At 54.6% G+C, this 12,410-nt stretch overlaps 1 protein-coding gene and 1 long non-coding RNA gene across 49 annotated transcripts in view; one reads left to right on the top strand and one right to left on the bottom strand.

Moving 5' to 3' along the window:
* The window catches only part of RALGPS1 (Ral GEF with PH domain and SH3 binding motif 1), a 309,094-nt gene that overhangs the window by 280,860 nt on the left and 15,824 nt on the right, over positions 1-12,410 (top strand). For 24 of the 48 annotated variants that reach the window (XM_077967942.1, XM_077967935.1, XM_077967931.1 and 21 more), the window contains 2 exons: positions 385-542; positions 2,906-2,957. The exons of 19 other annotated variants lie outside the window; for them this stretch is intronic. In XM_077967942.1, the coding sequence (XP_077824068.1) occupies positions 385-542; positions 2,906-2,957 (210 nt within the window). Of the gene's footprint in view, positions 1-384; positions 543-2,466; positions 2,545-2,905; positions 2,958-12,410 lie in introns of all 48 variants that reach the window. 5 more of the 48 variants (XR_013405554.1, XR_013405552.1, XR_013405555.1 and 2 more) reach the window with 2 other exon arrangements.
* LOC144335109 (uncharacterized) lies at positions 3,160-11,920 on the bottom strand. The gene is made up of 2 exons (XR_013405556.1): positions 11,117-11,920; positions 3,160-5,461 (listed from the first exon to the last, which is right to left on the bottom strand). It is a non-coding gene; the product is annotated as an uncharacterized LOC144335109 (long non-coding RNA).

Below are 12,410 nucleotides of genomic sequence, written 5' to 3'. Positions count from 1 at the left end.
GAAAAACATCGGAGCAAGGGCCTGGACCAGGTGCGTGTGACTCCAGGAGCAGACATCCTGGCCACAGGCCCACTGCCACTCACCTGTGCGGCCTCATCACTCAGAAGCAGCATCTGCTCACTCGAGCCTCATAGCCACCTGGGAGACAGGCAGGGCAAGTATCGTTATCCCCATTGGATGGATGGAGAAACTGAGGCTCAGAGAAAGGATGTGACTTGCCCAAGGTCATGGCATGAGAGAGGACAGAGCCTGGGCTACACCATGGCTCTGGGTGGAGGCCTTTTTCCTGCAGCTGCACCATCTGCTCTGGCCCCCAGGCAGGTGTAACCACTGTCACTCCATAGATAAGGAGCTTTGCCTTCTTTCTTCCTTTCCGTTTTCCAGTATGATGTGTCAGTTGAGTGTAGTTGAGAGTAAAAGTGCGACATTCCCATCGGAGAAAGCAAGGCACCTACTGGACGACAGTGTCCTAGAGTCCCGCAGCCCCCGAAGGGGCCTGGCCCTGACCTCCTCCTCTGCTGTCACCAATGGACTCTCCCTAGGTAAGCGTCTCCGGCCTGCACATGATAGGCTGGTGGGCTGTAGGCCCAGTGTGTGCTCCGTGTCTGTCTCTGTGTCACTGTGCCATGCCCAGTGGCGCTATCATTCTGGGGGACCCAGTGGCCCCTCACCTCCCTACAGAGGTGGCTGCCTGCAGGAACCACCCAGAGCCAGGGAAACCCTTGTCTCCTAGCCTCGTGGGCTTCATGAAGAGCCCTGGATCTGTCGTCATCCTGCTGGTGGCATGGCAGGCAGGTAGAAAAAGCAGCCAAACCCTTTCCTGAGACCAGCTGCTACTGGCTGGCAACTCCCTAGACCAGACTGGACCACAGTCAGGCTTCTGTCCCTAAGGGATCATGACCCACAGGGCCCTGCAGGGCAAAGCAGGAGAGGCTGCCAGGGAGGGTAGCTGGGTGGCTACAGGGTTCTCACTGCGTACTTGTCTTCACAATGGGAGCTAGAAGGAGGGAGGATGAAAAGCTGATGTTCAGGGATGAAATTGCATCACTGAGTGTCAGCCAGACATGGTGCTATGGCAACAGAAAAGACAGAAATTGTGCTGCTGAGGCTGGGATAGGAAGAACTTGACATTAGGACTCAGGCTGGTGTTGAGCTCTGGTTGTAGGTCCGTACCCCTGCAGTGCCCAGGTCAGCTGAGACAGGTGGGCACCATCCTGTTAATACTGCCATCAGGCCAGTGCTCTCTCTGGTGCCCGTTGCCTTTCAGTGTGCCTATGCCTTTGTGGTCTGTGTGTCTGTGTGTCTGTCAGCTTCCCTTAGCAGGGAGTCCTCCCACAGCTGGTGGTTAGACCAGTTGCCGAGCTGGGAGTTGATTTTGTGAGGACTGCAGGGCAGAGGGCCCAGGGCAGGGGGCGGGAGGGGACAGGAGAAACAGGCAGGAATCACTCCCACGTCCCTGTGGAAGCAAGTCAGTCTCAGAGGGCATGGGCAATATGAGTCCAGGGGTTGCCGTCTCCCACGCCCTGGAATTCTGACAAGCATGTTCTGTGTCTGCCTCTGTCCTCAGAGGAGGTCATCCTGTTTGGAGCCAATCAGGGTTATACGACGGCTCAGGACAATGTGTCCAGGGTTCTGAGGTGCGCCTTGGGAGAAGAGTTCCAGGTCATGCGTGGGGAAAGGCTGGGCTGAGCAAAGGTGTGCAGATTTCTTCCCAGAGATGCGGCTGTGCTGGTGGGTGGGAGGAGTCCTCTAAGAAGGCATCAGAGTCCACAGTGTCCACATTCTTTGGTCATGGGACCCTCTTCCTTGGAATGGGACTGGGTTCCGAGGAATGCCCTCTGGGGAATGCCGGCCCAACAGCACTCAGCAGAACAGCTGTTTTATGTCCAGAAAACTTTCTGAGCTGTGTCTGAGTCCAGGCCTTGCTCTTCCTGAGACAGAAAACGGAGTCAGATGCAGAGCTGTCCAGCGTCCAGACAGGAGATCACAAGGTTGTTTGGTTCCCGGCTCCTCAAGTTGGGGAATTGAAACTGGTTTTCTGTTTGGGGCCAAAAGCCCTGATTAAGTGGCCATGTGTGCATGTGCCCTGTTGGGAGCTGGGCTGGTCCTCCCTCTGTGATGAGGGCCATTACTCAGACAGATGCCAAGGGGCCTGGGATCCCCTCCCTCCTGCTTTCCCAGTGCTCGGCCTCGGTGCTCTTTCAGGCAAAGAGCACTGAACCTCAGAGCCTCTGAGGTCTGAGAGACAGTCCAGAAGCATTGCGCGTGGATGCTTGGGTGACAGGAGAAAGTCTCTCCTTCAAGAGGGCTTAGAGAGCCTGGGAGAAGCAGGGTCACCCATTCAGCCCAGAGGGACAGGCCTGAAGGAGAAATAGGTAGCAAAACGGTGGGACCCAGCCGCTCTCTGTGACCCCACTGGCCAGGGGTGTGCAGGGGCTCTCCCTTGAGGCTTCTGTCTAATGCCAGGTACCTGCGCTGTGACCAGCGTCTAGTCAAGCCCTGACCCTTGTGGAAGAGGAAGAGGTGCTCATTTGGCCTCACCAGGTGAGGCCTGTTCTAGCCCTGGCTTCATGTGGGCCAGAAGGGAGGCAGTGGTGGAGCCAGGTCAGGCCCAGAAGAAAGCCTGAAGACCCAGACCCCAGCGGGCCAGTGGGCAGTTAGCTGCGGCCCTCGGGGGCAGTGGGAAGGTAGTAGCGGACCTGCCTGGAACAGTGGGATGGGGTGGTTCTTTGACCCTCCCAGAGCAGAGTTAGAACAAGCAGCAGCAAAAACTCGAGTACATCGAGGCTCCCAATGTGAGGAAGCAGTTTCTATGGCACTTCTGTGAGCTCAGGGGCCTGACCCGGGAGGACGGGCCCCTCTTCTGTGAGGCTGTTGTGCTCATTGACCTGTGTTCCTTTTCCAGGCAGTAGTGAGAGCTCAGAGTTTAGTGAAGAGATGTCTTCAGGGCTGGAAAGGTGAGTGTGGCCTCAGCATGGCCTCCCTCCCAGGGGCGGTGCTCAGGGCCCAGGGAGCTGAAGACAGGCCCCGGGCAGGGACGGGCCCTGCCCCACCCACCCCATGCTGGCCTCGGTGAGGCTGCTCTGTGGCTCCTCCAGCAGCCTGGCCAGGGCAGGGCTGACTAGGAGGGAGGATGGAAGAGTAGGATGGGTGTCGGGGCCCCAGCCCCCATGCTTTGAGCAGCCCCACACCTCCTCTGATCCAGGAGTCTCTTCCTCCCGCACAGCTGCAGGAGGCCTGGGAGTAGCTTTGGTCAAAAGTGTGGGTTCTTGAAACCGGAAGCCTAAGAAGTGGCCTGGTCTTGAGATGGGCATGTGGCTCCGCCTGGTGGGGTCTGAGAATATTGCAGCCTAATGGCCTCAGGCCTTGGGTATTTATTGACCCCCACCCTGCTAGGCACTGGTGACAGGGAAGTGGCCACAGCCTCCCTTGAGGATCCCTTGAGGATCCCAAGCTTCGGCTCCTGGGAGAGCCTGTCAGTCAGGGCCCCAGGCCTCCTGCTCAGGAATTCCCATCGCAGAGCTCCATGTACTGGTGTTTTCCTGTGCCAGGAGCCAGGTGATCTCTAGGAAGGCAGGGGACACTGTAAAGGGGGTGCCCCCACAGCCATGGCACCACCAGGGGTGAAGGGCATCATGGCGACTCAGGGTCTGAGGGGAGGCTGGAAGCATCCAGTGACACAGAATGTCCAGGAAAGGCAGGTATGCACCAGTATCCAGGGCCCTGGACGTACACACACACATGCACATGCATACTCACATATACACGCCCTACACACTCACATATACCCATGCACACACTGTACACTTGCACTCACCTACGCATGCAGTCTCACATACACAGGCACACGCTAACACATGAGCTTGTGTACACATTCACATAACCACACTGTCACACATGTACATATGCATGCATGCATGTACACTCTCACACATTTGTGTGCACACACATATACATGTGTGCATAAGCACTCACATGCACACACGCGCACAGACACTCCTCCTCTGGCACTGAAGCTTCTCTCCTCAGTCCCCATAATCATCAATTGAGCAGAGAGAAGATAAGTGCTGCCTAGCAACTCCTCCCAGGGCAGAGGGGCTGTCTGCTGCTCAGTGTTCTTGGTTGAGCATGGCCTGTGCCAAGCACTGTCCTGGTGCTTTGCGTGCGTGGATGTACCGAATCCTCAGCACTCCTGCACAACAGCCATTCGTAGTGTCTCCGTTTTATACATGTGGAAAACAAGGCTCAGAGAGGTAAAATGACTTACCTGCTCCACACTCTGGTGTGGACAGAGCTGAGCCACACCCAACAGCCTCCTGACCAGTGAGCCACCTCTTCATCACTGCTCCACAGCTTGGCCAGATACGGGGACTGCCCCATATTGGTCAGTCCATCTGTCTGCCTGTGAAACCCAAGATGGGGGGTGGTGGGGGAGTGACGATATGCCAGCCCTCAGAGGCTCTCTCTTTTCCCTCCCCACCTATCGGGGTTGCTCAGGCAAATGGGCCAGTAGCTTTCACCCTGGGAGCCACCCCAGCAGTGGGGAGGAGAACCAGACAGGCACAAGGGCAGACTCCAGAACTCTCAGCACCAGTCAGGGGACTCCTGGGGACACCCTGAGGGAGATGGCTTTCAGGCAAGCCAGCACCTCCCCTGGCCTCAGGCCAATGAGAAGACATCAAATGGCAATCAGAGGCACAGATCCTGAATAGCAGCTAGACCTGGACCTGCTGTTCATTCATTCATTCATTCTTTCTTTCTTTCACTCACTCATTCCTTCATTCACTCATTCATTCATTCAGTAGCTATGAAGCAACTGCTCCCTGCCAGACACCACACTAGTTACTGAGGGTGCAGTGGATATAGTTCCTGCTAAGTACTCATGACTGAGATCAGAGCTTCTAGGAAGGAGGATGGTGAGGGAGAATTCCTTGTCCCAGGGAGATGATGCTGTTTGCAATGCTGTCGTGATCACTATAGGCCACAGCATTTCATAGCGTTTAGATCACTATCCATCTGAATGTCTAGAGTAAGTGATTTGGGGATCTCTTCCAAGCACTGGTCTCATGGCTGGCGCAGATGCCCAGCTCTGCCTCCAGCAGCCTTGAAACAGCCCTGCAGGGAGGATGTCCTGTTTCTCATCCTCTGAGGATGACTTTTGGCCCAGCCCCACCTTGCTGAGGGGAGCAGGAGGCCACCTGCTTTAGAGGATGCCGGTGGGCCTGCGATGTCTCCTCTGTTCGAGACCCGGGCCCCGTGCAGTCCTGATGAGCAGATGCCAGCTGCCCCTTGGCCACCGACCTCCCTCTCCACCTGCACTGCCTCTTACATTCCCTGAAATAATCCACACTCGCAAAAGCACAGGAGCATTCTGGACCTTCCTGGAGAGTCCTCGGGAGAGTTGGAGGGGAAGATTTACCTCTTTTTTTTTTTTTTTTTTTTTTTGAGACGGAGTCTCGCTCTGTTGCTCAGGCTGGAGTGCAGTGGCTGGATCTCAGCTCACTGCAAGCTCCGCCTCCCGGGTTCACGCCATTCTCCTGCCTCAGCCTCCCGAGTAGCTGGGACTACAGCCGCCCGCCACCTCGCCCGGCTAGTTTTTTGTATTTTTTAGTAGAGACGGGGTTTCAGTGTGTTAGCCAGGATGGTCTCGATCTCCTGACCTCGTGATCCGCCCGTCTCGGCCTCCCAAAGTGCTGGGATTACAGGCTTGAGCCACCGCGCCCAGCCGGAAGATTTACCTCTTGTAGCTTGAAAATCTTCATTGCCTGTGGCTCTTTTCTTTCAGTTACTCACCTTCATGCTCTTTCCTGGGTCTTCTCTCTTCCTGACCTTCAGGAGCCCCATGCTTAGCTCCTCCAGGTCCTCCCTGCACTCCCAGCTCTCCCCTAGGCCAAATCTTCCTACTCTAATGGGGAGCAGACTCCCTCTTCCTCAGAAGACTGAGTGTCAGCCTGCCTGGGCGCAGAGGCCAGCACCTGCCCTGAAAGAGCCTCCCCTCCTTGGAGACCCCACCAGCTGTTCCCTGCAGATGCTGTAAGAACACAGCTTTCTCTGCAGGTCATACTGCTCGAGCAGACAGAGGCTGTGGAGCCAGAGCCAAGGGTGCAGGGGAGGCCTGGGCCCCACTCAGAGAAATGAGGGCGTGAGAGAGGAGAGGAAGAGGCTTGGCCATGGTGGGGGAGACAGCATTTCGCCCCACAGCTCTGAAGCTTCAACGGCTCTGTTGAAGATTGCCACCAGTGCCCTGCCCCTCAGCCCTGGTAATAAGCCTGCCCAAGCTAGGAAGAGAAATAGAGCCAGATACCAAGATGAAAGGCAGGGAGACCCCAGGTCAGTTTCTCCACATCACACACACCTCCGGTGGGTTGAGGGCACACCTTCATCACCAAGAATGCTGCTGTCAGCAGGCAGGCAGGAGTTTCTGTTGTCTGGCCAGGGGTGGGAGGGTGGGATCCTGCATGCCCGTCTGGTGAATTTGCCTTCTCTGAGTTTACACGCATAGATATCTCCTTTTTGGGTAGTAGCCAGAGTTCAGGCTGCAGATGCCCAGTGGGTCCCCAGAGTGTTCGGCCATAAAGAGCTTCCACACAGGAGCTGGAGCCCACTGAGGCCTGTGGAGCTGCTGTACTGCCCTCGGTGGGCATGGGCCTCTTCCTACTGGACTGTAGAACGAGGGTGCAAGAGCAAAGGGACCCTCTTCTACTCTTCATCCTCCTGTCTCCTCACCCATGTCAGCCTTGGCAAGGTCACAGGGCCTGTGGGGCCGGGGAGGGGCAGTGAGATGCAGGGAGGTGTTCCTTAGTCACTTCTGAGCCCCCAGGCTGCCTTAAAGACCCTCCCCTGCCCTCGGGGCCCAGCATGAGGACAGGAGGGTGGTCCTGTGCCAGGGCCCTCAGGAACCAGAGAGCTACGGGCAGGGGTGGGCCTGCTCTTCTCTGTGACTCCACCTAGTGTCACAGAGAGGAAGACTGTGACCTCATGCTGGGGAGAGTAGGGGCAAGGAGAGAAGGGGGGCTCCCAGCACACTGCACTTTCCCAGGGAGGCAGGGAGGTGGCCGCAGGACATTCAGTTACCTGGAGCGGAGGGTTGTGGGCTTGTCAGGACAATCTCCAGCCAACCTCAGGCCCCTCGGAAACCAGCACAGAAGGGAGCGTTTAGTCAGGAGCAGAAGTAACGGAGAACAGATGCCTTTTTCTGCCTGGTTGGGAAAGCAAGTGTTGGCACTAAGATGAAAACAAGAATATCAGCCTACGAGTTAAAGGATTTTAAATGAGGTGTTTTAAAAAAATCGAACAAAATTGTAGTGGCGGTCATGTATGTATATATGAAAATAGAGTTTCACTCATCCTGAGTATTTCTGGGCTGTACGTTTATTAAGTGAGTTTATTTTCCCTGTATTCTTCAGATTTTCCACGATGGGTAAATGTTTCTTTTCTACCCAGAAAAACAATTAACATATAACTGTACAAAAGAAGACATAATCAGAAATGATTACTGATCAGTTTTTAACAATTGAAATATGAAAGTGCCACAAAGTTGATGATGAAACCTTGGCCACCATTTCCCCTGGTCGGACTCGCCCGTCTCTGTAGAAGGGCCTTCTCGTGTGAGGCACAGGCTGTAATACAGGTAGTAGGAAGAGTAGAGGATGGGGGGTCCTCGGAAGGCCCAGGGTGAGAGGAGGCCCCTGTAGTGAGAGGGAAGTGAGGCTAGGGCAGGGTTGGGGGGCACAGTGCAAAACCCTCTGAACAAAGCCTGCTCCTCTTCCTGCTCTGGAGGAGGTGAGGGAACGGGTCAGAGCTCAGAGTCTTAAATAAGTCCTGTTAGGGAAGCAGTTGTGCAGGATCCAACAGGGTGACCTGCATCAGGCACCGGGCTCAGAGGTGGCTTCTGGAGGAGGGGATGGTTAAGCAGCAGCCCGGGACATTTAGTGAAGAGGACCCTAGAGTGCCCTCAAGGCGGGACCTGGGACCTGAAGAGGCTGTGGGCTGTGAATCATGCACCAGGCTGGGACAGATGGCCCCGGGCTTGGTGTCTGTAAGAGTCTCGTACAGGAGAGCTGGGCCCCATGGCAGGTCCTGTTCTCTGGAGTTCTCAGTGGACCTCCACAGTGAAAGGCACAGCCAGCCTTGCAGGGGGACCTGAAGTTAGGACCACTGATCCTCCCAGGCCCTTGGGTAGCTCTCAGTATCTCTGAGCCTCCATTCCTCAGCCCTGTGATGAGGCTAGGCGCAGTAAAGATCTAGCATATAGGTGGAGCTGCCACATCTGAGGAACGGATTTAGGGACTTTTTTTTTTTAAGACAGGGTCTCTTTCTGTTTTCCAGGCTGGAGTGCAGTGGCACTGCCATAGCTCACTGCAGCCTTGATCTCCCAGGCTCAAGCGATCCTGCTGTCTCCGCCTCCCAAGTAGCTGGGTACAGGTGCACGCCACCATGCCTGGCTAATTTTTTTATTTTAATTTTCAGTAGAGATGGGGTCTCACTGTATTTCCTAGCTGGTCTCGAGTGATCCTCCCATCCCCACTTCCAAAGTGATGGGATGACAGGCAGGAGCCACTGTGCCCAGCCTGAGTTGGGGACTTTTATGAATTTCCCTCGATAGGTACTACTTCCCACCAAGAAAGCAACCCGGGGGTCTAGGGCTGGGTAGGGGGAAGAAAAATGTCCTCAAATGCAGTTCAGTGATCATGGGAGGGATGGACCGGAATGATGGCAAATTTCTGCCAGCACCTGCTGGCCTCCAGGATGACACTAGACTGTAGGGGGGCCCCTCTAAGAGGTCACTGCAGACAGTTGCCCCCCAGAGTGCTATGGGGTGGTGCTGTAGGGTGTTCAGGGAGTTGGGTGATGCAGCTTCTGCCCATGTGAGGTTTACCTGCTCATTTTAGCTGGTGGGATCATCTGACATCCTTAAGGAGGCACCGGCGAAATGCAGTCATGGTGACAGAGCACCAAGCCTCCTGCCCCAAAAACTGAGTTTTAAAAGACACTTGTTTCCTTCCTTGAGAAGATCAGAGGACCCTGGTAGATGCCCAGGTTTGCCAGGTCACAAGGATGCCCCTCAAGCCCCAGACTCTGCAGTATTTTGGGAGAGGCAGGCCAGGCTCTGGACGCAATCCTGCAGGTGGTGGGTCCCCTTGGCTGCAGCAGACATGCCAGTGGGCATTCTCAGGGTGGCTGCCGCAGAGGACCTCACTGTCCCCTACACCTGGGGCTGAGGCCAGGATCCCAGGCTCTCATTCCTCCCCTGAGTCTGGTTTCCTCGGGTTCATTCTGCTGCCTGGTGCCTGGCTTCAGTGCTCTGTATGCTTGGCCTATCTCTCCTGCATGAGACTCAGAGACACTGAGTCCTGGGCCACCTGTCCCAGCTTGGTGCATGACTCAGAGCCTGCGGCCTCTTCAGGTCCCAGGACCCCCCTCAAGGGATCACTAGGGTTCTCTTCACCAAATATCCTCTGGGTGGCAGCCCAGTTAGACAATTTGCCAGCTTCTGATTTGGGTTTCTCTCCAATATGTGATCTCTTGCCTCACTCCCTTAGCTCCAAACACTAGAGTCTGGCAGTTGAGGCTCCAGCCAGCGGACTGAGAGAAGTCTGCAGAAAGAATAGTGCACAGAGAACCCCTGGCCTCGAGGTTCCAGGGCCTTTTGCTTGACTCTGTTTTCAAGCCCTGCCAGGCAGCTGCTGCTGCTTCATGGGTAGCTGAGAAATCTCTGCCCACAGCTTCTCTGTCCAATAACTACAATTCCTCCAGAGTCAGCACCTAGAAAGCGGGCAGGATGCTCCTTCCATCTTGTGTCCATTCTTCTCTGTGCATATCTGCTTTACCCCTCCCCACTCTCTCTCAGACAAGATTTCTGGACTTCTCAGTGCACAGAGGGGAAGATGGATGATACCTCAGAGCTCCCAAGTTTACATGTGATAGTTTCACCCAGCCACTGAGCCTCACTTTCAGCCTCTCAGATCTGGTTCCTAATCACCAGGAGAGAAGATCTGGCTTACCTGGCTTGGATCACTGGTGTTGCCCTGTCCACTCAGCTGTGAGAAGGATGGGGACATACAATACAAACGTGGTTCCTAGGGATCCACTTAGTGAATCAGGGACATTGCCCAGAGAAGAGTGGGTGGCCCGTAGAGAGCAAATGTCCTTCAAAAAGTGCTGCTAGAAGGGACATCCCAGGGCCCAGCAGAATTCAGGGTAGTAGCTTCCTGCCTGAAGATGAGGGTGAAGCATCATAAAGTGGCCAGGATAGGCCATGACCTAATTGGATGGCTTCCCATCCAGGGTCTGCAGGCACAGGTGGACACTGCTGATCAATAGCATCGCCTGGGCCCTTCCACATGTGCACTCCTACCCAGGCTCTGTGGACTTGAGGCTAGGGCTCTGTGTACAGAAGATTAGGGGAAGTATATTAGTCTGTTCTCAGGCTGCTAATAAAGTCATACCCAAGACTAGGTAATTTATAAAGGAAAGAGATTTAACTGACTCACAGTTCAGCATGGCTGGAGGGGCCTCAGGAAACTTACAATCATGATGGAAGGGGAAGCAAACACCTCCTTCACGTGGTGGCAGCAAGAAGTGCCAAGCAAAAGGGGGAAAAGCCCTTTAGAAAACCATCAGATCTTGTGAGAACTCACTATCATGAGAACAGCAGCATGGGGGTAACCACCGCCATGATTCAGTTACCTCCCACTGGGTCCCTCCCATGACACGTGGAGATTATGGGGACTACAATTCAAGATGAGATTTGGGTGAGGACCCTACTTCTACTAAGACCAAGATTACCAAGGCCTCAACATAATTATTTTCTGCTCTCCAACCTCCTAGCCCAGAAACAGGGACTTAGGGCTTTCTGAAATGAAATTCCCTGGCTGGGCGCGGTGGCTCAAGCCTGTAATCCCAGCACTTTGGGAGGCCCAGATGGGCGGATCACGAGGTCAGGAGATCGAGACCATCCTGGCTGACATGGTGAAACCCCATCTCTACTAAAAAATACAAAAAACTAGCTGGGCAAGGTGGCGGGCGCCTGTAGTCCCAGCTACTCGGGAGGCTGAGGCAGGAGAATGGCGTAAACCCAGGAGGCGGAGCTTGCAGTGAGCTGAGATCGTGCCACTGCACTCCAGCCTGGGCAACAGAGCAAGACTCCGTCTCAAAAAAAAAAAAAAAAAAAAGAAATCCCCAGGATACCTACAACCTAACGTGTACCTAGAAAATGATGGAGTGAAGATGGCCTTTCAGACCTGCTTGACTAGTCTGAATGCTCATGATGCTGTTGGCCCAGGAAGTGCCCTGGCCGCTTCCACCTCAATAGCACCACCCACTCTGCCTCTTCCCAGTGTCATGATCTTGGGCAAGTGACTCCACCTCTCCAAGCATCAGGTTCTTTATCTATAAGGTGGAGATAATAATAGTGCCTGCCTCACAGTGTTATATGAGTAAATGAGATGCTGAGCGAATCCTGCTTAGCACATTGCCTGGCACCCATTGTCTCATCACCACCACCACCACCGTTACCACCATCACCATCCTCATTCCATCCTCCCACTTTCACTGTCACCACCACCACCATCACCATCATCCCGTCATCTCATTGTCCTGTCATCATCATCCCATGACCCCATCCTCCTCCTCATCATCACCTTGCACACCCCTTGGGACTGAAGTGTTCTATATTGTTGCCAGTCGATGTCTTCCCCAGACCCAGGTTCCCACAGGCTCCTGGTCTGGGCAAGCCTCAATTGCCTGTTTCAGCCCTCCTTCTGACTCCACCTAAGATCCCTGAGAGGGGACAGTCAAATGGCCTTCCTAGGACACCGTGTTCAGCCACAGGTTCTCAGAATGACATTGGGAAAGGTGTCTGTGGTTCTGGGCTATGAGCCCTTACGTCAGTTACCAAAAAAAAAAAAAAAAGAAGAATCTATGATTTCTGTGGTTCCTCTGATACCACCAGCCAATCATTTTGCATTTTCTGGCCCTGAACATTCAAATAACACATTTTCTCAAAGCAGGGACATTTCCAGACACTTTCAGATTCTCTGGTTCCGGTGGCTGAAGATCCTAGCTGCTCTATGCTGATGCTGGCCTGCCAGGCAGCCAGAGTTGCCCTGCCCAGCAAGGTCCTCCTCCAACTCTGGAGGGCTCACCTAGAGGGAAGGCTGGCCACTTCCACCCCAACTCTGTGTTCCCAAAGGTTGGCCTGGAGAAAGGTCACACTGATGCTGCTCTTCAAGGCCTGGGGTCGCTCCCCCTGGCTCCAGAGAGAGCAGGCTCTGACTTCCACAGCCTGGAGCAGCCACCCTGGCACAGGCCCTCCACTCGCACCAGAAAATGAGCCTTCCTTTGTGAACACTTGAGTCTCTGTCTCTAATGACTGGCCAGCAAGGTGATGCCTCCTTGAGCCTCGGTTT

Source organism: Macaca mulatta, chromosome 15 (genome assembly GCF_049350105.2).
Source record: "Macaca mulatta isolate MMU2019108-1 chromosome 15, T2T-MMU8v2.0, whole genome shotgun sequence".
Classification (NCBI taxonomy): domain Eukaryota; kingdom Metazoa; phylum Chordata; class Mammalia; order Primates; family Cercopithecidae; genus Macaca; species Macaca mulatta.
The sequence above is the reverse complement of the archived record's forward strand: the minus strand, read 5'-3'. Positions and strand labels throughout refer to the sequence as shown.